Raw genomic sequence first — 27,167 nt, 5'->3', positions numbered from 1 at the left:
TCTAGACTGATTTAGGTAAGAAAAAGTTCCACCAGAGACAGCGATGTTTTTCCAGGTACACTTTACTCCCTTCATGTCAAATTATTTTCTGGTTTTACGGCTACAATTCAGCGTGAACATTCATGGTGTTTTGTTCTTGTTTGTTCGCTTTGTCCCGTTCTCATTTCTGTATAAGGCTTTCACAAGCATGTTTGCTGGCACGGTGAAGCGTGGCTGTTGGTGCTACTGACGGACTAGCAGAAATGTCACGCGTCTGAGTAGAACAGTTACGGCGCAGAGCCACACACGGTTCCTGGTCAGGGCCCGCTGATTCCAGCCGTAGCGTGGGAGCAAATCAAAGGTGCAACGCAGCCATAGGAGAGTAAAACTAGGTGCAAATTCAGAACTTCTGCTTTGTGGGGAAACTTCAATATTTCATAATGGGAGTGCATTCCAAATCCAAACAAGTATTTTGAAAGTTTCCAACTTAATCCTTTTTTCCCCTTGCTTCAAATGTCATGTTGTCAGTGTGTTGTAGGACCACAGCATATTCTGCAGTTATGTTAAATATGTTCTATTACAGTGTAGCAAAATGCTTCTTACTGTATTTTCTGAATTACTAAAGGCAGAGCTGCTTCTTAATACTGGAATACCAGAAGACAGCAGCACCTCTCCAGTATGAAATAAGCAAGATTTTAACATTGAAAAAGAAAAAAGGATATTTTAAATTTCATCTCTCCTTCCAAATCTGCTGATCAAAGCAGTTTAGCTTTCAAAAATGTGGTATGAATCAAAGCTCCATTTCGAATTACGATTTTTGCGAACATTTTCACTAACAACCATAAAACAATCAGAAAGTTCAAATGCTGTCTCTTACCCCCATTCAAAATTGTCCTCTCTCCAGATTTTTCCATCCATTCATACATACAAATATTTTAAAATAAATGTTTTTTAAAAAAAACCCACAAAATTTTCAGAGGCAAGTTGCAAAAATGAAGCTTAAGTGAGTTCAGTGTTCCATTCTCCCAGCTACCACCAAGAAGCATGCGTTTTTCTCAGTAATAATTACTTTAAAAATATACCTAAAACACGTATCAGAAGGGCTCAGTTCTAGTGTGTGTGTGTACACATAAGTGTTAGAGCATAATATTAAGGTTTTTGTTTTTTCCTTAAAGACTTACGAGTTACTGACATCCCACCACAATTCCATTTCATACCCACACATACTTAAGGGAATACTTCTAAACTATTCCATTGCAGATCACAAGAAAGGTTTCCAGTTTGGAAGGGTCTCCATTAGCTCAGTTGTTCTCACTTCAAGAAAAGAGAAAGGAAAACCAGGGTGAAGGATGAGAACCCCAAGAGAACTGGTTGACAGTTTTCCCTTTGCTAGCAGCCATGTGAGAAGCGGCATGTCGCAGCCAGTGCGAGCGAGCCAAGCGGGAGCCGAGCAGGGGAAGAGCTGGCTTTGCTGGAGCTGGAGAAGTGTGAATATTTATGCATCAAATGACAGCGTGACTGATGGCACTCAAGGGGAATCGCAGACTTAAAATGCAGGGGTTTACAGCAGGCCAAAGAATGGGACTGGATATACGTGTATGCAGTTGGGATGTAGCCAGACTATTACGGAACATAACAAGTGAGAGGGAGGTTAGATCCAGAGAGAACGAGACTCACTCTGCTGTTTCACCAGTGGAAGACTTTGACGGAGGTTTGCTTTAGCTAGACTGAGTTGCTTGGCTGCAGGATTCTCTGTGTGAAACCCCACAGCCCGCATTGTACAGGGAATAATTCATTCAGGCCTTAAATATTTTATTTAATGTACAAGAAACTAAAATCTTTCAGCTAGAAATACTCAAACTATAAAAAAGAAGTCATGCTCTAGCTGGCTTACACAGCATAAACCACATCGAGAAGTAGTAAAAATCTGTTAATTGTTTTTAAATGAGTATGTGTAAAGCAGAGGGCAGTGTGAGGTGGCACGGTAATGCCACGCTATACAGATCAGGAGGTGACTTCCCAACGCACTGCACTGCGTCAGTAACCCAGCATGCTCTCCAGAAGTATTGACATCCTCCTCTTGGAATTGCTAAAGCAGCGACTTTTTTTAATGTGTGCTTCTCTGCCTTCCTTGGCCTGCACATGTTGGTGATGGCAGCTAAACCAAGAAGTACCGTGCTCAGTTAATACTAATCGCAGTAATGGACTAATAATGACAGCTACACATCAGGGCTTTATTTACTGGTTTGTATTTTCTTATTTTGAAGGCAAAGGACTCATTCGTTTTAACAGAAGCAACTGGCACCTCAGGGTTTAGTACCACTTATTTACTACCTTCGTTTTGGAATTCTGTTTCTTGAGAATGAAGATAAAGATCCTGTTATTCAAGGGGAGAATGCATGCAGGAGTTAAAATTTATTTGATTATCTTTATCAAAGGGCAATAAAATATAAATGGTAACAAAATACACAAAACATTGAATGCAAAAAGACAGATCCCGATTTCCTTATTCAGGAAAAATTCCTTTCTCATTTCAGAGAGGGTCTCAAGCGTAAGACGCTGAGCTGACACTGATACAGAGAAACTCCATTAGGAAAGGTTTTATTTCAGGGACAATTCCTTTGGACCTTCCTTTATTACAAAATAGACTTTTTCCACACACAAAAATGGTGATAGTTAACAATTTTTTCCACATAAATTTTTATCAAATACTGGTAATTTTCAAGTTCCATAAGAAACAACATCTTAGGAATAATCCAAGCAATTTCTTATACAAATGAAATCGGGTAAGACTCAGTCTTTTATTCCAAAACGTTTTTCTACAAACTATGTGTAACTGATTACACCTAACTTTACTGGACATGTAATTAGTGATTACTGTGACAGTCTAATACATTAACTCTCCAAGAAAGGAAGATCTTATTGCTCCAAACCCCTTTCTGAATTAAAGTATTAGTCTATTACATGGATCATTTCACAGCTGGCTCTGATTTATCTTGGTTTTGATTCAGCAATTAATTCTGCTCAGAATTAAGAGAACAGAAGGATGTAGCCAGTCATTTCTGTAGTCTCTGGTTACAGTGTCATTTGATGGAAGGGGTTAAGGTTCAAATACATCTTTTTTTAGCAGTGAACTCCTTCAAGGCCACATGACTTAAAACAACTGGGTTTTTTTTCCTAGCAAAGTAAAATGTATTGTTTACACTCACAGTATATAACATTTATCATTTAGTGACTGTAAATAAGCAGGTTCACATATTAATCGATTCCCCTCAGAGCTCTGTAAGTCAGAATAGCTACTTTGCACAATACACAGAGACAAAAAAAACAACCGTAAGAAAAGCAAGGAAAAGCCTTTCAGCTCCCCTTATTTTAACAGTTACACTCTGAATTACCCGTATTAACAGATCATGTGCTGAATTTTCATTCTGAAAAATCAATGGGCATATCTTGAACACTGACTTAATTTTTTGGCCGCTTTTTCCCCTTTCTGCCCCCATCTCTGAACTTTTGGATTGTGTGGCTTTTATAGCTATATCACAGACAGTTCTATGCACTGCTTTATACCTGCATATATAAAGAAATAATACAGCATTAAATTAACTTACACCTTGCACTGTTTTTAATGTGATATTTGTGAAATACAGGAATTTTTCATCGGTTACTGATCTAAAGTTCACATTTGAACTTTAGATCAGTAACTCTAACACTGTGTGTGTACACCATGATTATAAAGCTTATGTATCTATACATATATTCCGATTATGGTCAAAGCAGTACCAAGGGGAGGTGGTCAAGCTCTGATGCTTTATTTTTTTTCCCTTTTGGTACTTCTAACACACCAGCATGCTACCACAGTACTGCGGATTGCTTCAAAAGCATCAGAATCTTTACTGGGGCAAGGCCTGGTCTCACACCTCCTAGGTCCTAGGAACAGTTTTTGGTGGGGAGAAATGCTACCAAATGGTGATCTATTTAGGAACCACGAAAGCAAATCTGACATATCCAAGTCTGCAGCTGGATGGGATGCATCTCAGGGTGCTGGAAGTGAATTTGAGGAGGTATAGCTGTTACCAAGGAATTAGTGGTTGGAATGCGGTCCTCCAAAATGTAGCATCTCATCTTTCTAGACAAGGGCACAATGATTGCATTTTCACCTGAAGTTTATTAAAGCATCTGCTTTCAATTTTTCAGATATAGGAGTATTCCTACACAATGTATGACAGGATACAGGAAGGCAAATATCAAAACAGTGTTAGTATCATTGCAGTAAATTAGTTTATTGGAACTGACTTCAGATGAATAGCTTCCAGGGTTATACTGAAGTTATTACAGGATTTATTTATATATCCCAATTCAAGTAGCTGTCTTATTTTAACCTCAAATTACTTCTTTAAATCTCCCATGCAGGTATCTGTTAAAAACCTGAAAACACAGTATTATTTCTTTACTTTGTTAATTTGATTGATGCTTTCTGTATATAAAAGTGATTTTTATAATTTTGTAAATTAGTTACAATAAAATTACATGCAATAAAGATTTAAGGATAGGAAAAAGTAAATACTGCATACTGGATGTCTGGTTCATTTATGTAATAACAATTATAGTGAACATTTAACACCTGAAAAATAGATATGCAAAGATTTGAGTTTGCCTTTTGTTTACTTCACCATCCTAAAGTAGTACTTCATTCCTGATACAATTTTGATGAAACCATTTACAAGATGCAACTAAGTCACAGAATAGCTTGCTCTATGTACACATTCAGTTTAAAATGTTACTGACCTATGGCTGTACTCCATGATCTTTCCAAACTAAATGATTCTAAATATTCATGTGTTTTACTTAGAAGGTTTCAAACAGTCTAGGTTTCAATGTTCTTGAAAGTCTGTTACAGCCTGCAGACCCAGATGTGCCCCCGTAATTTTTTTACCCACTACTGGCTGACAAGTTGCACATGCCATTTGGTCTTCTAACGGTCTAGGAAATAGCACGTATCTCCTGGAAGAGGCAGCAGACCAATGCAAGCAAACATGCTCCTGCCAGCTTGTCAATCAGCAGGCATATACTTCCTGACAAGAATGGGTCTATAGGATATCTGGTCATCCAGACATGTAGGAGTACATGTGGTCTAGCTGGCAGTCTGCTCATCAGGAGATGCACGCTCTCAGCGGTATTAAAAAGGATGTATTCTTTCCAAGAGCACAGCAGCTCTATCAGTGCATGGGGTCTGTTATTGTATTTTTTAGATCCTTTCCCGGTTCTGGACACAGCCATCATCACAGAGAACTAGAGTGAAGAGGCATGGGCATGGCCAAAAAGGGATGCTGTTTATCACTGTCTTTAGGATGCTGAATTTAAGTGTTAAGTACTACAGGTTTTGCCTATATAAAACTACTTCCTTTTTTTTTTTTTTTTTTTAAATGACCACTATTGAAATGTAAGTTTAGACAGAAGATAATGCCATTTGTATATCATTGTGTATGTTTGTAATAACAGAGTTATATTTTTCCTTCTAAACAGATTATGAATTATCATGGGTAGAATCATTCAGCACCACATTCAGCAAGGCTGTAAACATGGATGCAGAAAATACCATGCATGTACACAACACTGTAATGTTAATTACGGTCCTACAAAAGTACTTACACTCACCTTTGCAAGTAGTGCATACCCCCCAGAAAAAAAGGAACCAACCACTACATTAGCTGAATTGCCCGCTGAAACCTTACATGGGCCACAGTAATCAGAAACTGCTAATACCTGACCTCCATTCAAATGACTCTGCTTCAGCAACACTATTTAATTTCAGAACTTCACCTCATCTCTTTATCCTTACACTTTATCTAGCAATGACTCCTTTCATATCCTGTATCATGGCTGAATAATTCAATGACAAATAAATTCCTTACATTTCTCTTCCACAGCCTTCATCAGTTGCTGATTGATACTTCTTGGACCTCGCTGAGGAGATGTTTACATTTTTCCTTCAACACCATCACCGAAGAAAGGCAGTGAGAGGGGCTATAGCTGCTGAAGAGGCACTCCAGGGCTGTTCAAAACATGCTCTCAGCTCTGCCAAAGTGCTCCAGCTGGTTATCTCCGAATATTTAATGCACCTAACTCTGAATACAGTTGGAGTGCTTACAGGCTCTTCAGTGGCTAAAACTAGCTCTAGGGTGCTCAGGTAAAACTGCACTAGTTTGTACCTTGTGTCTGTATTTCTCTTTTTCCTGAAGCCAAGGCTGTTGGTAAGAGCATCTGCTGAAGAGCTAAGAAGAACTAACATGGCTTGCTGCAAGTTCCTTACATTTGAACTACTCTGCAGGATATGCACGGTGGCGAGGAGAGTGGCTTATGATTAGCTGGCGCAATCCAGTGTACTTACTATATGCTGACTGTTTCATTTAAAGATATTACCATATCGCTAATCACATAACATACACCGGAGAGACAAAAGGTGACTTTCCCACCAAATTCTGAATTGCTATGATATTGCTATGAATACTTATTCAAATATTTAATTCCGTGAGTAAGGGATTGTAGGCAGAAAACTGCTGGTTACAGGTTAAGTTTACAACATCAAAATTTCAACAACTTCTCTACTCAGGGAAAATTAATAATAGTGTATCCCATTGGAAGGTATTAAGTATCTTTAAAATAGTTAAGTGATTTGTTTTCTTTAAATTACTTCCTGCCAATATCCATAACTCAAAATGTTCAAAACTAACTTATAATCCAATATAAAATTGCTATTGTTTTTATATCATCAAAACAGAAAGATTAATGACATATTTTAGTAATCTAGTAATAACTGGCATTTTTCATTGTTCAAGCTGTATGTAATCCTCAGTGGATCTTAGATGTAGGTTAAAAAGGTATTTAATGCCTGTTTTTAAGTTGCCAAGGTCAAACATCACCTAGCATGTATAGGGAAAGAGGAAACATCTGTTGGAATAATTTATTTGGCTAACACAGAAGGTAGGATTAAAATTCACTAATTTCTTTAGTCCTATACTGAATTTCAATTAAACAATACAGGTATTTGTTCAGTTTGACAAAATTTCCTCGCTTTACATATAGGCACATTAATGCATATCCCTAATTACTGGATCTGGCAAGGGAATACTGTGATTTGTCATTATTTCATATCAGCATATACTCTGAAAATGAATATTTTTGTATTTTGAGGGGTTTTTTTTTCCCCAAAAAAAACCTTTTTAAAGAATTCACAAACCTTTAACTAATTCCCAAGACTCTCTGGTTTCCATGGAATTCCACTAGCAACAAGATTAGAGTAAGTCTCAAGAGCAGTGATTACACATGAAATTGTAACGTACAGCAACCTTCAGCATCCAAGATAAAAGTCCCACTTACAAGTTTTTCAAAAATATTAAATGCATGTCATCTGATTGTAGTTTATTCTAGCCTTTATATAAATCAGAGAAAAATCTTCTAGACTAATAGTAAAAAAAAAAAAAGAAACAAACCCAAATTGTTTAATTTGCAAATGTAAATTAATAAAAAATATAGACATTTTCTTCCAATCAAGTACGGAAGATGCAATCTTTGCCTTTCTAGGGTCAAAAGGGATTTCAACAGGGCCAGGATTGTACTCCAGCTTTGTAATACTAGGAAAACTTTTGTCAAGCAAAGCAGCTCAACAACTGGACAGCTTTTTAACATAGTAGAGTAGAATCAGAATGCTTTATCTCCACAGAGATAGTAGAAGTTCTTAAAATGAAGAAAACATCTTTCTGGGAGGTGCTGTACATGCATGTTCCATCCTTTATTAGGACTAAAGGGAATAGCAAATGAAAACCATAGTTTTATTCAGCCTGGCCCAAAAGACAGAATGCTAATAAAGATGAACTGCAAGCTGACAGAACACTGAGCATGTGGACAAACTAATTTTACAGTGGAATTAAAAGAAAAAAAAAAAAGTATTTGTATGGCATGAGTATTAGCCTGTACACCTCTAAATTTCACAAGCCTTGACCATTCACTGGAAAATAATCACGCAGTAGTACTATTTTGTGGTAACTAGTGCATTGTTCCTGCAGTTCTTGTTTTTAAACTTCTCCACTGTTATATGCAGGGAAAAAAAATCAAGAATGGGTACATATATGATGAGTTAATTTTCTTTTTATACCAGAATATATACATTGTCATATGAAGAACAAAAATGACACTTTGGAAGACAGCAGCTTTGGGATTTGTAATACTTCTTCCCTTTCAAAGGGAAAGGCAGCTATTTTTAATCAGAACAAATAATCACAAGGAACAGAACTGATGGAGTGGAAAGTGGGAAGCTGTCAAGAATGAATAGTATTAAATGTTGCTCAGTTAAATTTTCAAACATACTAATAAATTCCGAGATGAATGTAAAATAAAACACTGCATTTAGTAATTCAGTTACAAAAGAATACCTGTAGCAGTTGAATCTATTTATTTATTTTATCTACAGCATTGCATAAATGATGATTTTTTTATTGGCCAGTACAGCTGATAAATAATAAAACAGTGAGATTAAAAGTAGCATTAAAAATGTGGAAGCAGTGATACTAGGTCCCAAATACTGAACTAAACCATTACTACAGGTAAAGCTGGAAAAACTGTAAGTCCCAAACTGCAGATCCCTATGGGCAGATTTTATTTCCCCAAACAGTTGCATTACGGTTCACAAAGCTGCTTATGTGATTTTCTTTCTTGATCATCTTGATGACCTTGAGCTGATGCTACAAGAAAATGATAATCAAGTATATAATATGCTGAAACATGTCTGTTGGAAGTAAGCTATAATGATGAAAAGCGATTGCTTATCCTGCGTATTGCTGCATGCATGGGATCAGCCTTCACCAATGTTGTTGACAGTAACTGTACTGCCAAGAAATAACTTCACTATTATTTTACCTTTGAGGAAGATTACAATCAAATGCATATGACAGAAAATACTAACGCTGGAGGAAAGTTCTTGCTATTAGCTAGTCTACTGATTTATAACCAGAAACTGAAATCTATTATCCTGTCTTGCAAAGAAATAAAAACAATAAATAGAACATGGCTAAAAAAAAGCCTGAAACTGATCTCAGATTAAATTCTACCTTCATATACTTGTTTTCTAACTGAATCAGTAAGAGCTGTATGTACAAGCAATAACCAAGAGAACTCAAGAGGAAGATGTCTGAGGAACATACCTGAGTTTTCATCTAACCCTTTTTTCCCCAGGATTCTTGGCAGAGGTTTTCTTTTAACTTTGTGCATCTCAGACAAAACTAAAAAATGTGGTTTTTCTTTCACAAAGTCACTGTAGTGAAAGGGAAGAATAGGGTAAGATGTTTCAAAGTCAGCTGCAGAAAACAAAGAAAAAAGGATTAATTCAATATCCCAAGTCAAACCGTATCTATTTTGATATTCAGTATGATTGATCACAGGTTCCAATATACCTTGTTATCGAAAACACTGTAATAACCCTTAGGGTAAAATGCCTCAAGTTTGATACTTGAGAATGGAAAACTTTGTATGAAATTACGGGAAGTGCTGCAAACACTGATGAAAGTGAATATTAAAGCAGGTATTCCCATTCAGGTAGAGTTATTTGGAAGGGAGTAAATTCAATTGCATAGCACCTCCTTATATCCGTAGTTATTCAGAAGACAGAATATTACTTTCAGAACCATTGCAATTTGCATATGGCTTCCAAACACTGAGCAGACTGCAGCTTTGTTGGGGCTGAGGCTGACACATTGAGTGCTTTTCACTTCATGCCTTCAAAAATAACCATGAGATTTCATGAATTAACAATTTGAGATAGTATGGCTATAAAGAACATAGTTTCTTCCCCAATTTACATATCACAATTTATCTTCTGAAAACAACAATGTAACTGCCACCAATTTTATTTTATAAATGTGGTCATTCAAACCATTCTGAGTAATTCAAAGTCCAACATCTGTTTCCAAATCCTGCAAGATGGCAAGACGTACTGTTAAGTCATCTATGTTTTAATCTGCCACCTACTCTATAGTAACAACCATCCCCAGGCCACCATTTTTTAAAAAATTCCAAGTTTATTTCAGGTTTTGTTTGAGTTTCAAAGCTAACTTTTTTTCTTGCTTCAACAACATGTTGCCTTTTTTCTAGGTTTCAGGCTTTTTTTCCTCCAAGGCTTTGTTTTTTCCTTTCCAAGTTTAAAGTTTTTTACTTCTGCTAGACATGTATCTTGTGAAGGCCTTTACGAGGACTGGCAACTTACACATCAAATAAGTATCAACAAATAGATTTTACAAGTCTGATGTATTTCATGCATATTTATTCTAGAATGCTCAACAATTTTTTTTCTTTTTAAATGTGGAAAGTAATCATGAGTACTTACAAACGTTCAAAATGTACTAGCTACTTCTTTCCGTAACTCTGGGAGATTGGGATGGGAGGAAAAACCACCACATGAGCGAGTGCTAAGATTAAATTTTATATTGAAAAAGTTCATTTTCTACTCCTGTGTTTTGGTCTCACCACCAGTACAAGTCTCATTCTTAGTGTATTTACTGTTGGCTGCCATTTTCTTGTTTCCATAATGTTACAAATAAGCATGAAGTAATTAGTTTGCTTACAAAAATGTAGATCTGCTGTGTGTTCATTTGTCATTCTTTCTTTGTTTTTTTTTCTGGCAGCTTTGGAGGCTTTCCAATTCATTAGGAACTGTCTTTCCATTTCTTTAATTTCCTTCCCGTCAAGGGATTCTGTCAAAGAGAATACTTTCTGTGATACCTGAAGTTAACTAAAAGGCTGTACAAAGCTGTATGTAATGCATACTGGTTCTACATTTGCTTTCTTCAAATCTTTTTTGCTCTTTTTAGTCTTTTGGTACACCCCCCCCCCCCCCCAAACTATACAGCTTAAGAGAGAGAAACTGCACGTCTTGGCAATCAAGGAATCCTACTGATCATGAAGGCAGACAGACAGATTTGGCTCTTTAAGGTTAACTTTAGTTGCATAGGTGACGTAAAACTTATGCTCTGTTTCCTTGGTTGCATCTTCATTTTTGAGTCAGACCAAACGAAATACCTAATTTGGCCACAAATTTAGGTTGTGTTAGAACTGTCCTAAGGCACTGTTATTTTCATTGTGCAGACAGGGTTTTCCTTTTTCATACTGACCAATATTTTGTACTCTCAGAAAAAAGAAAAACAAATTCTGTAATTACAAGTTTTAAGGTAATTGCCACCTTTATCCCAAAAAGTAAAAATTGTGCATATTTTTTACTTGTTTCTACAGTATAAATACTTACATATAGAAGACTAAGTTGCTTCCTCGTATGCTAAAATTATCTCAAAACTGCATCACAATAAGGTTAAGATTAACAAGTATGTTCATTACATAAGTGTAAACTGCTTTTAAGGAAAAATGTTATATAACAAATTGAAACACAGTAAGGTACGACCTGTACAACTATAACTGTACAACTAAAATGCCTATGCAACTACTACAGGCTGATAGGTTAGTAGACTAAATTTATCTTTGAAAATCAGTGTCACAACATCTGGAATATGAACACAAAAATGTCACAGTCTTACAGCAATCTCACAAATTGTCTATTGTAACATGAATGATTGCTACTATTAATAGCAAAAGCTAAGCAACACTGTTTGTGGGGTTAATTGCATAAGGGGTTTTAGCTACATTACCTGTAAATAAATTTAACATAAATATCTATGGCAGTAGTTATGTTTACATACATCATACAATTCAGGAACGATTAATCTATCAGTTATTTTTCTAAACAGTGAGGGTTATGGATGGGTTTTGGGGCTGGCTGTTAGTTTTATTTTTTACCTAAAGTTCGTGACTGTACTACAATCCTGTCCCTGTATTTTGGTTTGTGGCAGATGGGGTTTCCTGCAAGATCCATTCTGCGTAGCTTTGTCCATTTGTTTAATACAACCTCCAAATCCTGCAATTGATACAAGAATAGAACATTTGTGATTATTTCCCCCCCTCCAGAGTAAAAATCAATAGTAATGTGATTCGTTCAGCCAGGCCCAACTCCTGCACACAGAAATAACTTCAGTGAGAATATTAATGTATCAATACACACATTAAGAATGTGCTTTTTCAAATAGAGTGATATGTAGCATTCCCTGAATGTATCATAATTGCACAGAAGAAATGGTGATGCTGTTGGAAAATGCATTTTTAAGGATACAGTAATGCCAGCTATGGAAAATTACCACTACAATCCCACTCATAAGCACCTAAAGCCGAGGAATTACCAGCCAAAAAATTTGTCTGATATGTAATGTCTGTTAGTGCATCCCCATGGTCTCACAGAGCCCTTACAGTATCAGTGTCTGGTTAGATTTTTAAAAATTTGTGGAAGAATAAATACTTCACAGAGAGCTGACTAAATAAAGCTAAAAATCATGGAAAACACAGTAGACTGCCTCTGGCTTTTTATGTATGTAAAGCTGTATTTTAAAGGAGAAACAGTGATCTCCCCCTAAATAACTGTGGGTGGTCAGTTATAGTATTGGCCCGAATAACGAAATTTTTGAAATATACCTTTCTCCATCTGGGTTTCTGTCTGGTTACCCAAGGGCAGTATGACCTAGATAAAACTTCTTCTGTCTTTAAAATACAATAAATTCAAATTAAAAGGATGCAAAGCTTAACAGATTGGTCCTTTCTACTCAGATACTCTACTTTCTGAAATACTTTCTTTTCAAAATTTCACTTAATTGTCATTCTTGACAGGCTTCCTTATTTGTGTGAAAAGCTTGAGGGGGGATTCAAAACAATCTGTATGAATACAAGAGAAGAGAGAATTTATGTTCTACAGTTGTAATAATTTGGAAAAAATCTACTAATCATGATGTGACACATTCTGAACTACAAAGTCTGTAGAATTTTGTAGCTTGATGCCAATAATGAAGTATCTTGTGAATCTTGTGGTGTAGATACCTCATAGCTCCTTTGAATTTAAAAAATCACCTGGGTAGCGCAAGCAGGGGGAATTCTGGTTTTACAGGCTCTACTCCCTTGGTAGAAAATCCTCCTGGGAATATTCTATGGGTTATATAATACATGTTTACAAAAAGCACATGGAAGAGGAATTGGCAGCACAGCCTCACACCTCCAAACTATATAATCTTTTGTCTATCAATGATGACGGTGATATCATCTATCACCTATTGCTATCCAGTGATGATAACATTTTTTTTAGAAAAGTAGAGAGCAGAAGTCTGGTTCTGTGAGGAGGAAGACTGATAAAACAATGCAAGAAACTCTGAGGACCAGTTCACGTTAAGAAATGTTGATACATCTCATAATATTACACAGCAAAGCTTTATCAGCATGTATCAGAATAGCAGTATGATAACCCCCACTATTTAGATGCTAACACTTAATCACAAACACAACAATTTAGGGGGAAAATATTTTAGGCCAGGCTTATTAAAAAAGAAATAGCATTTAGCAAGTGTATTTATTTATTCTTACCTGAGCATTCAGGCATTGTCATTGAAATCTGTAATGTGTTCTAGATTTCACTAGGAAGATTTTTTTCTAGTAATACTTTTGCAATACAAAATTGTCTATTACTGAAATAAAACGTATACAGTTTAACTTTGATAAATGTATACAGAGTCCTGTAGATTTTTGTTAGCTGTTACTTACTTGATAAATGACCCAGAACATGCTTACTCCAGTGTATGTTTATCTAAGAGCACACTAATCCTGTGCTGAAATATGATTACCCTTTCGATACGCTCTAGTTGTTCATTGCCTTCCTGTCTCTAATAAAGTGCTTTCACTTCGAGCCTTTCAATAAGCTGTACTAAAGGGACCAGACACTCTTCTGGGCAGTCTCCGTTTGATAAATGATCATGTCATGCTATCACTTTGAGGTCTGCTACAAAATACTGACGAGCAAATTATATTCCATTGGAGGAGGGAGAGGGGGAAGGGCAAGTGCCTTAGTAAGCAGCTGTAGTGCTGGCAGTAACATTCTTACCAATTAACGATGGCCATTTAAGAATTGGTATTTGACCAGTATGCTCCAGTTTTTATCGGAAACGTCCAGTCCAACTGCCCTAACTACATCTACAGACAGCAATTTGTCACCATTTTGATTACCTGTCATAATCTATTTGAGAAAATCTATAATTTTTCTCTTGTTCCTGACTCAATTCTGAAGCGAATGAATTCATCTTTTGTGATATCCTCTTGTCATAATCAATACTGGGCAGAGGTTGAATAAATTAAAGACTTAAGAAATACAGATTTTTATAGGTATTTCTAGCTGTATTGTCTCTATCCATCCAAATACTCACACAAGTCATAATCTTCCCAAAACCTGAAGTAATTAATAAACGAATAATATGTTGGCTTTTTGTAAACAGCAATATCTGTGGGGTTTTTTAAATAGGAATAGTCTTTGTAAAGAATTGCCTTAGTATTCCAACCCAAATACACTGCAGCCTAGAAGTCCTTGTGAACCTGACTAAAGTAAATCAGAAGCTCGATAAGATAAATGGAATAGCAAGCAATAGAAAACAAAGAAAAGCCAATTCTGTTAAAAATCAATTCTATTATTGATAACTGACCTGACATGCTTTTTACATGTAGTAGCTAGTCATAGTAAGTTATTTTGTATGAATTGAGAAAAATAATTTTGTTCTGTCTACTGTTCAGACTACATTATATAAACTTCAGTCATGTGAAACAAGGTCATATGCCTTGATGTCTGTTAATTATGCTGACAGTGCCCTGAACTAGCCAGAACCTTATGTGCTTGAATTTGCTAGCCCTAATTTTCAACTATGCTGAAATCAACATGGCATTGTTGAAAAGCGAGGGAGTAAGCACTTTCATAATAATGTGAAAAAACTGAGACAAACGTTTAGCTATAAATTATACAAAAGTGTGAAAAGTCTACATGAGAAGACTGTATTTTATGCATTTCTTACGCCTTTCAGGTTTCCTTCATTTTCAAAGGTTCCATATTATTCCTGCTGCCATCTACCTTTGCTACACAGGTCACTGCTGTTGACCAGCCCTGCTCAGACATGGATGGCTCCCCTACAGCTTCTCTTCCCACCGGGTGAAGCAGAGCTGGGGTACAGAGCTCTCTGACACTTCTCTGTCAAGCAGCACGCTATGGTCTCTGATCAATGCCAGACATTCCTGGGGATGTTCTTGATGGCAGCGATTGCGTAGCAGGAATGGGAAAACAGGGGACAGAGCTTTTGGCATGAAGAAGAGGTATACAGCAGAGTTTTGAAAGCAGAGCAGCAAGAGGGAGGAGAATGGAGGCAGCTTATGTGGGAATGAAAGAGCCTTTGCTGCATGTACAGTTTCAGCCAGCAGACGCAATTAAGTACATGTAGTAGAATTGTATACCCCCTAAAATCCTTTCAGATATCATATTGTAGAATAACATAAGCCATGAATCATGAAGTTCAGGGTTGCAAAGAAATTGAAACATACTCAAAACTTCCCACAGCTTTTTTTTTTTTTTTTTTAAACAGTGGATGTATAAGATTGTTCTGCTAGATGTTCACTGTAAATCAAACCCCCTTAAATACACCTAAACCTGACTTTTTTTCCTTTTAATATTTTGCATGGCCTACTGCTTTTTCAACAGTTTTTTAAAATTTAAATATGAATTTATATTACTGATAAGCAGAGCCTACTAAAATGTAACCTCTAAAACACAGTAATTGTAGCTGGGAAGTTGGATATTCAGCTGCATTGCACTGTACGTTAGACATACAATCGGTATGGTCATTCATTGTGCAGGTCTGCAAAGATATGAATAGAAATACCCTATCTGCTCCATATTTTCAAAATTTGGGAGTTTAGAAAACACACGGGACTGTCACTCACAAAATTTTGCAGAGCTTGATCCAAGTTTACTGACGGCAGCAGCTAACTCAAATGCTAACCACCTAATTTTTCAGAAATTGACCATATAACATGGAAATCCAAATGTCCAATTGATTTGGGTAAATATTAACTTTGGTATTTCTGATTATTAAATACTGAAATTTAATAATGACTAAATAATATATACACAGTTACTGAATAATGCAGTCTTCTTGTCCTTTCCTTAATCTGTTTCAGAAGATACTGCTTTTTCCTTTGAGACACTGAAAACACTGTTTCTGACCTGGCATCCTCATTCTTAAAATAATAGGTTCTTTGGCTAAGACAATCTTGTTTTAAAGGTTATCACAACTGAAGTCGTGTATTTATAAGGAAGAAAAAAGACAAAAAAAATCCCTTTAATATGTTTTATTGAGAAAATGAATCCTTTTCAAAGGGGAGCTTTGGAAATACTACCTATTTTAAAAAAGCTTACTGTTATTTTGATGTAACTAATACATTCAATATGGTTTTAATTACCCAGCAAAAAGCTACATGAATTGTATTTGGATAGGAATTCAATCACAACTGCCAGTCCAAAACACAGCTTGAAACAGCATACATTAATAATCCTCTAGCAAAAAAGAAATGCATCATTCAACATTTTTTAAGATTAAATTATAAAAAATTAAGAGTCCAAATAAAGTACATTGACCTAGATAATTGACAGATTATGCACACAAAATACTGGCATCTCCTCATTGGTGAACAGAACTGCCAAATTTAATGTAAAAGATATTAAATGTTCTAAGAATTAAGAATAATAGTTATTTTAATAATTACTGAGCAATGAAAGTTAACTTGTCTAAAGAAATAGAATGTATATGCAAACTAGTAATGAAAGAGTTTATTTTAACCAAGGCTTTGTCTTGATGATTTGGGTTATGATTTAAACCGATTCATTTTAGTATTTATTAATAAAAATATATATTTCAAAAAAAGCAGAACACTAATGCCTATGGCTTATACTAAAACAGTGTTTATCAGTCATTCATGAAGTTTGTTCCATGCCTCCACCATACAATGACAGTGTCAGCATGCTGTTCAACATAAATCAGATATTCAGTTACTAGCATGACAAATTATTTTTTTAACTGCTCTTTATGATGTCTTTTACTTTTTGACATAACTTATAAAAATAATGAGAAGTGACAAGGCCAATACTCCTGTTCCTTTTTGAGAAGATAAGCTGGAAATTGTAAGCCTAGAACATTCTATTTGAACCACATTCACTACTGCAGAAGAAAGAGCAAAACCACTTTAATTTCATTTGTTTTAGCTGCTGCTGTGGAAGATAGAGCTCTTGCTTATGAAGTCATGTCTTTCCTTAGCAGAAATTTATGAAGAAATTTGATGTATACTTTCATGACAAATACTTTCTACGCTACTTCAGTAACAATAGGCAAAAAGTTATTTTGATATTAGAACAGCTGCAAAATCAGCTAGATGATCTGATAACTAAGCAGCAGTTTTTATTTACATTAAAATAGAGAATTAAAAACTGTAATATGGTAAAATGTTTCAAGTTAATGAACAAACAACGGCCATGTCATCTTTGCAAATTAAGCCACTGGTTGTCACTCAGATGGCCAAAACATACACGCCAACTCTACATTTTGGACATATTACACTATAGTTATAATTTCCGTACATTTACTACTCAGTTAATAGATACATGCACAATTGCCCCTTTATGTAGGATTAAAGGACATTTGGACATCCTAGATGAATGGTTCTCCATTTTTAATCTCAACAAAATTTTTGGATGAGAAAAGACAGCATGATTGGAAAGCTAGAGGTTCAGTAACTGTAGAATTAAAGTTTATTTTTACTCATCTGTTTAGATGAATTTGACTAATTTCTTATCACCCATACTAGAGAGAACAAATATTTATTTTTGTACCTTCATATGTTGAATTTGATTGTCAACTGCTCTAAGATAAGAAAGATTTTCCAAAACTGCCAGTTCTTCTAATTCATCAATGTTATTATTGCTGATATTCAACACAGACAAAGACTTCTGGAGGAAGAAAAGAAGAAAAAGAAAATTATTTTTTTTATGCCATGAATGGGTTAAGTTGTAAATTCTTACAGAAAACTCTCTTAAAGGAAGAACAAGCATATGAAGCAGAAACATGCAAATACAACTACCACATAACTTACACATTGTTTTATGTTGGTTTTCCAGCTTGTCCTAAAATACTGTTTATTTTTGTCAAAGCAAAGTAAGATTATTTCTCAATTATTTCAGGAATTCTTAGTAAATACATTATTTTTGGTTTTCTCTAAACATGTTTACATGCTTTACAGAGTTCTGTGAGTGCCACTAACTACATTTGAAGTATGAAATAGACACAGAAAATGACTGCCTTTTCCAAGGTTACATCTGAACTGCATAGAGCTGAAATCCATATCTGATACCACACTGTCTCATTTAACAGCTGGACTTGGACTATGCTGTTTTTCTTTAAGGCTTGATCCTACAAACCTCTCGGTATACTATTCCTTACCCCTTTTTTGGAACACTAGTGAGTCAAATAATGCACGTTTTGTGAGACATATAATGTCTTTTATAACAGACAAGTTAGATCTTTACATTCTAGATAAATAACTGAAACACATTTATTTTTTATCTCAGGAAATACTTAATGTAGTTTCACATAAAAGGAAGAAGAAGCTTTTATCTCTAGAAGATTGAAAAGGACACCTTATCTAGAGAGTTTAGAATTATACCACATACGGGATTTATGTGAATCCCATTAGACGGTTAGAAAATGTCTATTTCAGCAGTGTGTATACGAAGGGCAACCCCCTTCTAAAATCTGACCAAGATCTACATTGCAGACAGAAATTACCAGTTTCATCCCGATACACACAGTGCATAAACTGTCAAAAGATTCATGATATTGTCATCATCAAAACATTCCCTTGTGCTACACAGAGAGCTATATGGTCCCATTTTTTTGGCTCTTCCATCTCTGACAGCATTAAAAGCCCAGAAACAGATAGAAGATAATGAAGTAAGAAGTGTTGTCTTAAGGAGGTACCAAACACTTAGCACTCAATGGATAAAAATAAAATGCTTTTACATGTACTTTCCACAAAGATGTTACATGGTCAAGAATGCAAAGTATTTCTTACAAAACTAAACAAAAGAAAACCCACACCAAAAGACCTTAAATAAAAGCCAAAAAGAACAAAATGCTAGTGACTCTAGGCCAGGATGCTGAAAAACACTGAAGTATGTGGGTTATCATCCTGCAAATATTATAGTTATATAACGTCCCTCAACTACTGTAATTTCTCCAATATAGAAGGAACAAAGTAAAAGTGCTCTCACAGGAATGGCTTCTATCTATTCAATGAAAGTGGCAATGCATGTCTTCAATTACTTAATCTCAGACCAGGAGTTAGAGCTAGGTCAAATATTTATGATATACACACAAACAGAAGAACTCACTTTTCAGCAAGTTGTTCATCTTCACAAAAAAAGCTTATCAAGCCCTGACTACGCTTTGGGAGATACAACAACATATTTTTTTTTAGTATAGAACTATATCTATTAGTAACTAAACCTATTTTTTTTTTAATCACTTCAATAATACATTTGATGTTTAGGAAGCAATTAACATGTTGAAAGAAAACTTCAAAAGCTGACTTTCCTGAAATCTTAACATACCACAACACAGAAAAACTGCAGAACTAAACCTGAATGCTTTTGATTGTCTCTTAATATCCAGAAATAAAGCTGTTTGCCCCCTTTTTTTTGCCATTGCATTATCTAGAGAAACTCAAAAGGCAGTAAATAAACTAACATTACAATCAAATAAGAGAAATACCAACAAACTAATTCACTACTAAGTAGACTAAGATAACTAACAGTGATAAATTCCTACCCCTTTTTTTTCCAGTTTATTCACATTCTGTTGGTATAAGGTATCCACACACTTCCTGACTTAATCTCTCTTTTTGTTCTTATTTCCATCCTTCATACAAAAATAAACGAAGAAGTAGAATGTGCTGGACTCCTTGCTTATACGAGAACTGGGATGGGAGTCCCTTGGTAGAATTTGTGAGAATTGGCAGAAAAGGAAAACACACAGTGTTCAAATCCTGATCACTTCTCTTACAAATACTGATCTACTGATTAACAGTCCATTGAAATTCTCAAAATGTACTTACTGCCAGGGACCTAAGAGATCTGGGATCAAACAGAAGCTTTTCACCAAGAGGGAGATGTTGACTTTCAACATGTAACTCCCTTATTTCTTCTATTTTATCCAAACCCTCTACTACAGTGATGCAGTTGCCCCCCAAATACCTGCAGAACAGAACACAAAATAGATTTAAATATCCTTTGAAAATAAAACCAAACACAAGGCCTCAATATATTACTTTTTTTTTTTAAGTATTATTGAATAATACTTGGAAACTATAATAGAAAAAGCAAATAACCTAGCACATGAGTAGAACATACAGCTAACAGATCCAAGGTTTTTTTAGCATTTTTATATATTACTGCTATTATTAATTGTTACTATTAAATGGCTGAAAAAAGAAAATAATTTAATTGTAAATAAGTATGTTAAGATGATATGTTGTTACTTATAGAATACTTCATCAAAAAAATTATGAGCAATTACTTTTATTTGAAAAGCAAAATTTAAGAGCTGAAAGGACCTTAATGGGCTATATAATTTTTAAATTTCTTAGTGTATAATTATTCTTCTACTAGTAAAATAAATGTATTCTTTTCAACTTACAGTTTTTCAAGGTTTTTCAGTGATGAGAGATTTTCTATACATGAAATACAATTGTTCTGAAGGTAAAGGTGTGTTATATTTGAAGCAAAGTCCAAGTTCTGGATTTGTCTGATGTGGTTATCATATAAATATAGAACTCTAAGATTTTTACACAAAGAGAGGTCACCCTGAAATAAACAATAACAAATTAATGCTACACAGAGTTCACTCACTGCCTGCTTCTGGAAGCGGCTGATTTTTTTTTTGTATTTAAGTTCTGCTGCATGATTTATACGCTTTCACCTTTAACAAACACTTTTGACAACTATTCTTCCTAAGAAAGCTGAGTTAGTGCCTGGAATCATCACATTTATGACTGAAATCTGTCATTACTATTCTGCCATACAGAAGCCGAGGACTACAGCCATCATCAGCAGGTACATCACATCCTATGAGACTTCATTCTCTTCTTCTCTTCCCTGCCTTCATCAGATGGACTTCAGAAAAGCACAGTTGTTAAGTGTAGTTGGCTCCATCAAACCTCAGTGGTGTCATGCAAACCAATTCCTTTCTTGGCAAAGGAATACTGATTTATACAAAAACTTGCACTTAATGTATTTTGATACATTTCCGAGTCCAGGATTCCACTCAAATGTCAAGTTTCTTCGGATGTATTCCTCTTAAATAACTAAAAGGTCACACGTTCTTATGAGGGTTTCTGTAAAACTTCTCTATGGCACCTGATGAACCAGTTCCTAATGAAATGGACTGATCAGATTAGTAACTTGCTATGGCTGTGCACATTCCTAGGAGTGGGCTGAATAAGCCCCGTTTGCTTGCATGCATCTGTTCACATAGAACAAGCTATTTAATCTTGACTGAAATCACACTTTTGAAGCAGAAATCCACCATACACAACAATTCAGTTGTTCAGGGTTCAGCAGTTTCAAAGTGTGCTCAGTATCTTGAGGGGATATGAATTAACTCAGGACTTACTGAAACCTGTATAAATTTCCTATTATTAAACTCAAAGGAAGGAGGACTGGGTTAAGTTTGCACGTTTAGTCTTTGAAAATGAAAAGGTCATGGATTATTTTTTACATGAATAAGCCCCAGGGAGCAATTTTAAAAAAAAAAAAAAAAAGTAGATTTTAACCTGACTAATTTGAAAAAGCCACTACACCAGTCCAAATTTGTTAACCTCACTGGGCTTATATCCTGTTCCTGAACTCCCTTTTCCTTTCTCAGACTTCCTCTGAAATCTAAGGAATAAATCACAGATAGATTGAAAAGATTGTGCTGTGAGTTAACAACTCTTTGTAAAATTCCCAAGACTAGAAAAAATATGGTATTAACGAGAATAAAATGTGTTGCACTTAACAGTATGTAGTATCATTACTACTTCCTTTAAAAATAATAAAATCTGATCCACCTTGCATCTTTTATTTGCATATTATAAAGGTAACTATCAATAAATACAAAACTTTAAATAAAAACCTCAAACTGTTGCTGAAAATATGAACTTTGTTTTTTAACCTCAGACCTCAAGTGTCCAAGAACACTATAGCTAGATTTCAATAGAGCTACAGCACTGCTGTCAAAGCCCTGCACCTACTGATTCAATGGCAACAGCCTGGCTGTATTCTATAGAAGAAATGTCAGGTTTAAATGATTAACTTGAAATATTCTCTTTCTTAAGTAGATCAAGAGGTAAGAAAGTGGAGTTACCATTTCCATTCTGGTGACTTCCTGAAACCTCTTTTACAATGTAGCAACCATACAGAATAATCAAAATAGCAAATTTTTCATGTGTTTGTTTGTTTGGTTTGATTTGGTTTTAAAGCTGCAGATTTCTATAATAGCTCTGTGAAATACTTCACTTTAACACCTCGGTTCATCTCTCTTGTGTAATTGCTTATATGGACTTTCTGTTTTAATTAATTAATGGCAAAATAGTATACTGATAATACACAGATTATATATATTTCCACAGTTTCAGGTAAGTAAAATACTTCAACAAGATTTTTGCCACATAAGGAAAAAAAGTGTTTGGTCAATAATAATAACACCCTGCAGGCTGTTGGAGTTAGTCACCCACTCTGATGTTTTACATTAAAAGTTAACAGCTGAAATTTTCACATTTCAAATGCCACACATTTAAAATCCATTTAAACACTTTTATGTACCAGCAGTGTTCCACACAACAACAGCGGTGAATGCTGAAACATGTTCCCAAACAGATGTATTATTAAGGCTTAATTGCAAGTCAATATAAATGCTATCTATATGTAGCTACAGCTGTTATAAAATAGAAACTTGGCTTTGCTTGTCTCCGCAATTATAAAACTCATCGTAACAGTGACTACTAAACACTTGAGTAGACAGGATAAAAGGAATAAAGAAAAAAAAATCTTACAATCGCATTTATATTTTTATCTGATAAATTCAGATGAGTTATTTTTCGCACATACTGTCCAAAGTCCTCTTCACTGTGATTCTTGTGACTGATGCTTTTAGCAATTAGGTCCATTGTTAGTCGAACCATAATTCTGTAATAGGCTAAACTGCTCTACTGCTTCTTTTGATAGCGGTCTTGTAAGTAGTTTTATAAAATGCCTTAAAAACAAAAAGGGAAAATGTTATACTACTTATACCCCGGATCTGCAACAATGCTTACACGTATGCTTCAAATCTGCTGTTTCCCCACTAATCCCCTTTTTACTTAGTGACATGTGTAATTTTTGCTGCTTATAAAAACCTACACCTTTTTTGCTGTCATTTTTCAAACTTTTAGTGTATTAAATAACATTTAAAACTGATTGTTATATTTGATTTGTTTCACTGTGCTTAAGTGAATTTAATTTCTAGTCTTAATCTTTTTTGTAAGAAATACGAGCACAATGGTTCACAGCAGAAGTAATTTTTGCACATAAAGAACTAATTAATGGCATCTCATTAATTATTACTTAGACAAGACATCACTCTATAGCAGGTTTTACAGGCTGTGAGAAGGGGTATAAAGCTACAGTACTCTCCACACATCTGCATAGTACTTTTGTCATGCACACAACTGCATGTGCTTTTCTTATGCACAGTGAAAAACTTGAGTTTTTTGCTGAGGCATACTGTAGAGACTCTCAGAACAATACCAACTTTTTTTTAAAACTCTGGCCATTGTTCCAAGTAAGCTTATAAACTGAAAAGAGGGGGGGAGGGAAGAAGGCAATACACCTTTTTTCAAACTGGATGTATAAATGTTCTGGGGATAAAAATACCCTAACAAATATAACTTAACAACTCATAATAAAAAGGCTGCTTTTTTTGCCAGTACATAATACCATGTACATGATGTATTTTAGCCAATACACAATGCCCCCACATCAGTATATCAAAACCGAGGAGACAGCAAAAAGCATCCCAATACTAAAGCTCATGCAGCCACATGACAGTGAATCCTCCTTGCCAGCATTACATTTATGAGAAACCGAGGAAAAGCAAAGATTGGAACTGTGAAGACAGAAGAAACTTCCTTACTTACTACGCAAAGCTGAGCTCAGTAGTTCCCCCTTACCCATGTGGGATTTATTTTTGCCTTTTTTTAAAGGTGGGGGAAGAAGGAAAGCTGATTAAAAAAAAAAAAACAACTGAGAAGTGTGTTTCCTTCTTGCTTTTCGAATAAAAATACCTTTCAGAGCCCTTTCCTAGACCACCTTCCAAAACAAGCAGTAACAGTAAAGGCAAAGCCAGGCTGCCAGCGCGGGGCTTTGCACGAGACGGGTCCCCTCCGGTCCCCCAGCGCCCAGAGCCCTTGGGCTTCACACTGCCGGCCCCTCCCCCCCGCCCCCCGGCAGCAGAAGGCCTGACGACGACAAGGGCCACCCGCCACCCAGCACACCCCACGGGAAGGCTGCTTTGATGTCCCTGCCCATAAGCGGAGAGGGACAGGCAGGGGACAGGACCCGCTCCCCACGTCCGTCCCTGCCGCAGCCCCGCTCTCCCCTCACCTCCCGGCCGCGGCCGCCGGGCGGAGCCGCACCGGTTGCCGTGGCAACCACACACCAACAGTCGCAGAGACGCAAGGCAGCCGGCGCGCGCCCTTCCCGCCCAATCAGCGCTGAGGAGAGAGCACCCGGCCGGGGGACGGACGGGCGATTGCGCCTGCGCAGCTCCGGCCCGCGCAGGGCGTCGCGTGGGCCGGGCGCGCGGGGGCGGCGGGCTTCGGCGCCGTCGAGGCCGTGGCTGCGGGCAGCGCCGGAGGGACCGTGGGGTTGGGGGCTGCTCCGGCTTGCTGGTGGCCGTGCCTCCCCTGGCAGACCCCTTATGTGCCCGCGAGGGTCAGCAGGGGTGGGGGACGGGTGTTGCTTGTTAGCCTGCAGTTAGGGGCCTCCCTGTGCCTCTGAGGCAAAAGGGTGTTGCTGTGCAGCAGGTCGGGGCCCACCTCAGGAGTCTGTAGGAGAGGAAATGCAGGGGAATTTTCCAAAAGAAAACTGAAACCTGCTAATGCAAATGAATTTTGAACATCTCCCCTACAAAAAATTCATTGCCTTACTAACGTCTAAATAATATGTGTTCTGAAATTCTGTTTATCTGCAGATTTTCCATGCTTCTTGCATGTGATACATTTTTGTGACTGTAAATTACTGGAAAAACCGAAATTAGGTGGTTCAATTCCCCCATGCTTAGAAGTGTTAGTATTTCAACAAATTTGATGCTGTATTTAACAGCAATGTTTATTTAAAACATTTATTTATAATAAATATAATATATAATATTATACTAATATAAATATAAATTATAAATATAAATATAAATATAAAAACTAAAATAAATATAATAAATAAAATAAATAAAATTTATTTATTAAAAAAAAGGTTTGCTAATTTTTGCAATGATAAAATAGTCCTATTTGGGGTTTGTTTTTGTTGTGATTTTTTTTTTAAATCAATACTGTATCAAACTTTTTGGTGCCTTTTTAAATGAATGAATTGCTGTTGACACATCAGTGGGAGGAGTGGCTGATACACCAGAGGGTCGTGCTGCCATCCAGCGGGACCTTGACAGGCTGGAGAAATGGGTCATCAGGGCCCTGAAGTTCAACACAATGCCCTGCCTCTGGGGAGGAACCACCCCGGGCACCAGCACAGGCTGGGGGCTGACCAGCTGGAAAGCAGCTTGGCAGAAAAGGACCTGGGGGTCTTGGTGGACACCAAATTGAACATGAGCCAGCAATGTGCCCATGCTGCGAAGAAAGCAAATAGTATCCTGGGCTGCATTAGAGGAATATTGCCAGTTGTGGAAGGAGGTTATCCTGCCTCCTTATTCAGCGCTGGTGAGGCCACACCTGGAGTGCTCTGTCCAGTTCTGGGCTGAAGGGACTGCTGCATCTCTCTTTTGAGGAGAAGCTGAGAGAGCTGGGACTGTTCAGCCTGGAGAAGAGAAGGCTCAGGAGGATCTCATCAATGTATATAAATCCTGGATGGGAGGGTGCAAAGAGGATAGACCCAGGCTTTTTTTAGTGGTGCCCAGTGACAGTACTAGAGGCAACAGGCACGAACTGAAAACACAGGAGGTTCCCTCTGAACATCAGGAAACACTTTTTCACTGTCAGTGTGACCAAGCACTGGCACAGGTTACCCAGGGAGATTGTGGAGTCTCCATCCCTGGAGATGTTCAAAAGTTGTCTGGACATAGTTCTGACCAACCAGCTCTAGGGAGCCCTCCGTGAGTGGATATGTTGGACCAGATGACCTCCAGAGGTCCCTTCCCACATCTACTATTCTGTGATTCTATCAATTAAGCATATGAATAACTCACTGAAGTCAGGAAGTTATACATGTTATGTACTTGCTGTGTTGAAACATAAAAGTGTACCAGCTGGTCAGTGACAAAATACATTGCTTCCAATGAAACCAGGATTAGGACTTTATTTCTTTTATGGTAAACATGATACAAAATTTTGTTACGAGCATATGTGTTCCACTTCAACCTTTGTTAGAAATGCAGACAAGGTATAAAGAGTCCCATCCTTTCAACCTCAAATTTCCTATATCCTTCTCTCTGAGGATACGAAAGATCATAAGATGTGCTTATTTCTGTGGTGGAATCCAAACGGAGCATGCCCTGGAGCTGCTTGTTCTGGGAAATGTTTCTGTAGAAAAAGTATGTTAATATTCTGAAAGTTAATTTTGGACTTAGTTTGTTCTCCCTCATGGCTGTAGATTTTGCAGGTGTCTAGGGCTGTCTGTTAGTAATTTGATTTACAGGCAGAAAAAGCTATGAGAAGTTTCAGAGAGAGTATTTATTAATTAAGATTTGAAATAGGATTCTCATCTACTGGCACAGAGTATTAAACAATCATCTGTTACTCTCCAGGATGGCGGTAATTTGGCTGAGTACAAAAAGCCCTTGACTTCAAAAAAGCTTTTGGAAATACCTGTGTAAAATCATTGATGGCTATATTTCATACAGTTCCAGACTGGAACACTGAAGTTTACTCCTAAGGACATAAAACACCTGAAAAGC

The 27,167-nt window shown here is 36.5% G+C and overlaps 1 protein-coding gene across 2 annotated transcripts; it reads right to left on the bottom strand.

The window, feature by feature from the left end:
- Positions 1-2,126: 2,126 nt before the first annotated feature.
- Positions 2,127-24,753, bottom strand: PPP1R42 (protein phosphatase 1 regulatory subunit 42). Of its 2 annotated transcripts, XM_056333669.1 has the most exons (9): positions 24,650-24,753; positions 23,062-23,261; positions 20,667-20,833; positions 20,086-20,224; positions 17,807-17,923; positions 11,815-11,932; positions 10,593-10,721; positions 9,177-9,329; positions 2,127-8,717 (listed from the first exon to the last, which is right to left on the bottom strand). In XM_056333669.1, the coding sequence occupies exons 2-9, from the start codon at positions 23,188-23,190 to the stop codon at positions 8,653-8,655; spliced, it is 1,017 nt and encodes a 338-aa protein (XP_056189644.1). In that variant the 5' UTR covers positions 23,191-23,261; positions 24,650-24,753; the 3' UTR covers positions 2,127-8,652. The 2 variants fall into 2 exon arrangements, with proteins under 2 accessions (XP_056189644.1, XP_056189643.1); XM_056333668.1 differs by lacking the exon at positions 2,127-8,717 and having other exon boundaries at positions 8,952-9,329.
- Between the last annotated feature and the right edge of the window lie 2,414 nt (positions 24,754-27,167).

This window comes from Falco biarmicus, chromosome 3 (genome assembly GCF_023638135.1).
Source record: "Falco biarmicus isolate bFalBia1 chromosome 3, bFalBia1.pri, whole genome shotgun sequence".
Taxonomy (NCBI): Eukaryota; Metazoa; Chordata; class Aves; order Falconiformes; family Falconidae; genus Falco; species Falco biarmicus.
Note: the sequence above shows the minus strand (reverse complement) of the source record. Positions and strands in the feature narration are given on the sequence as shown.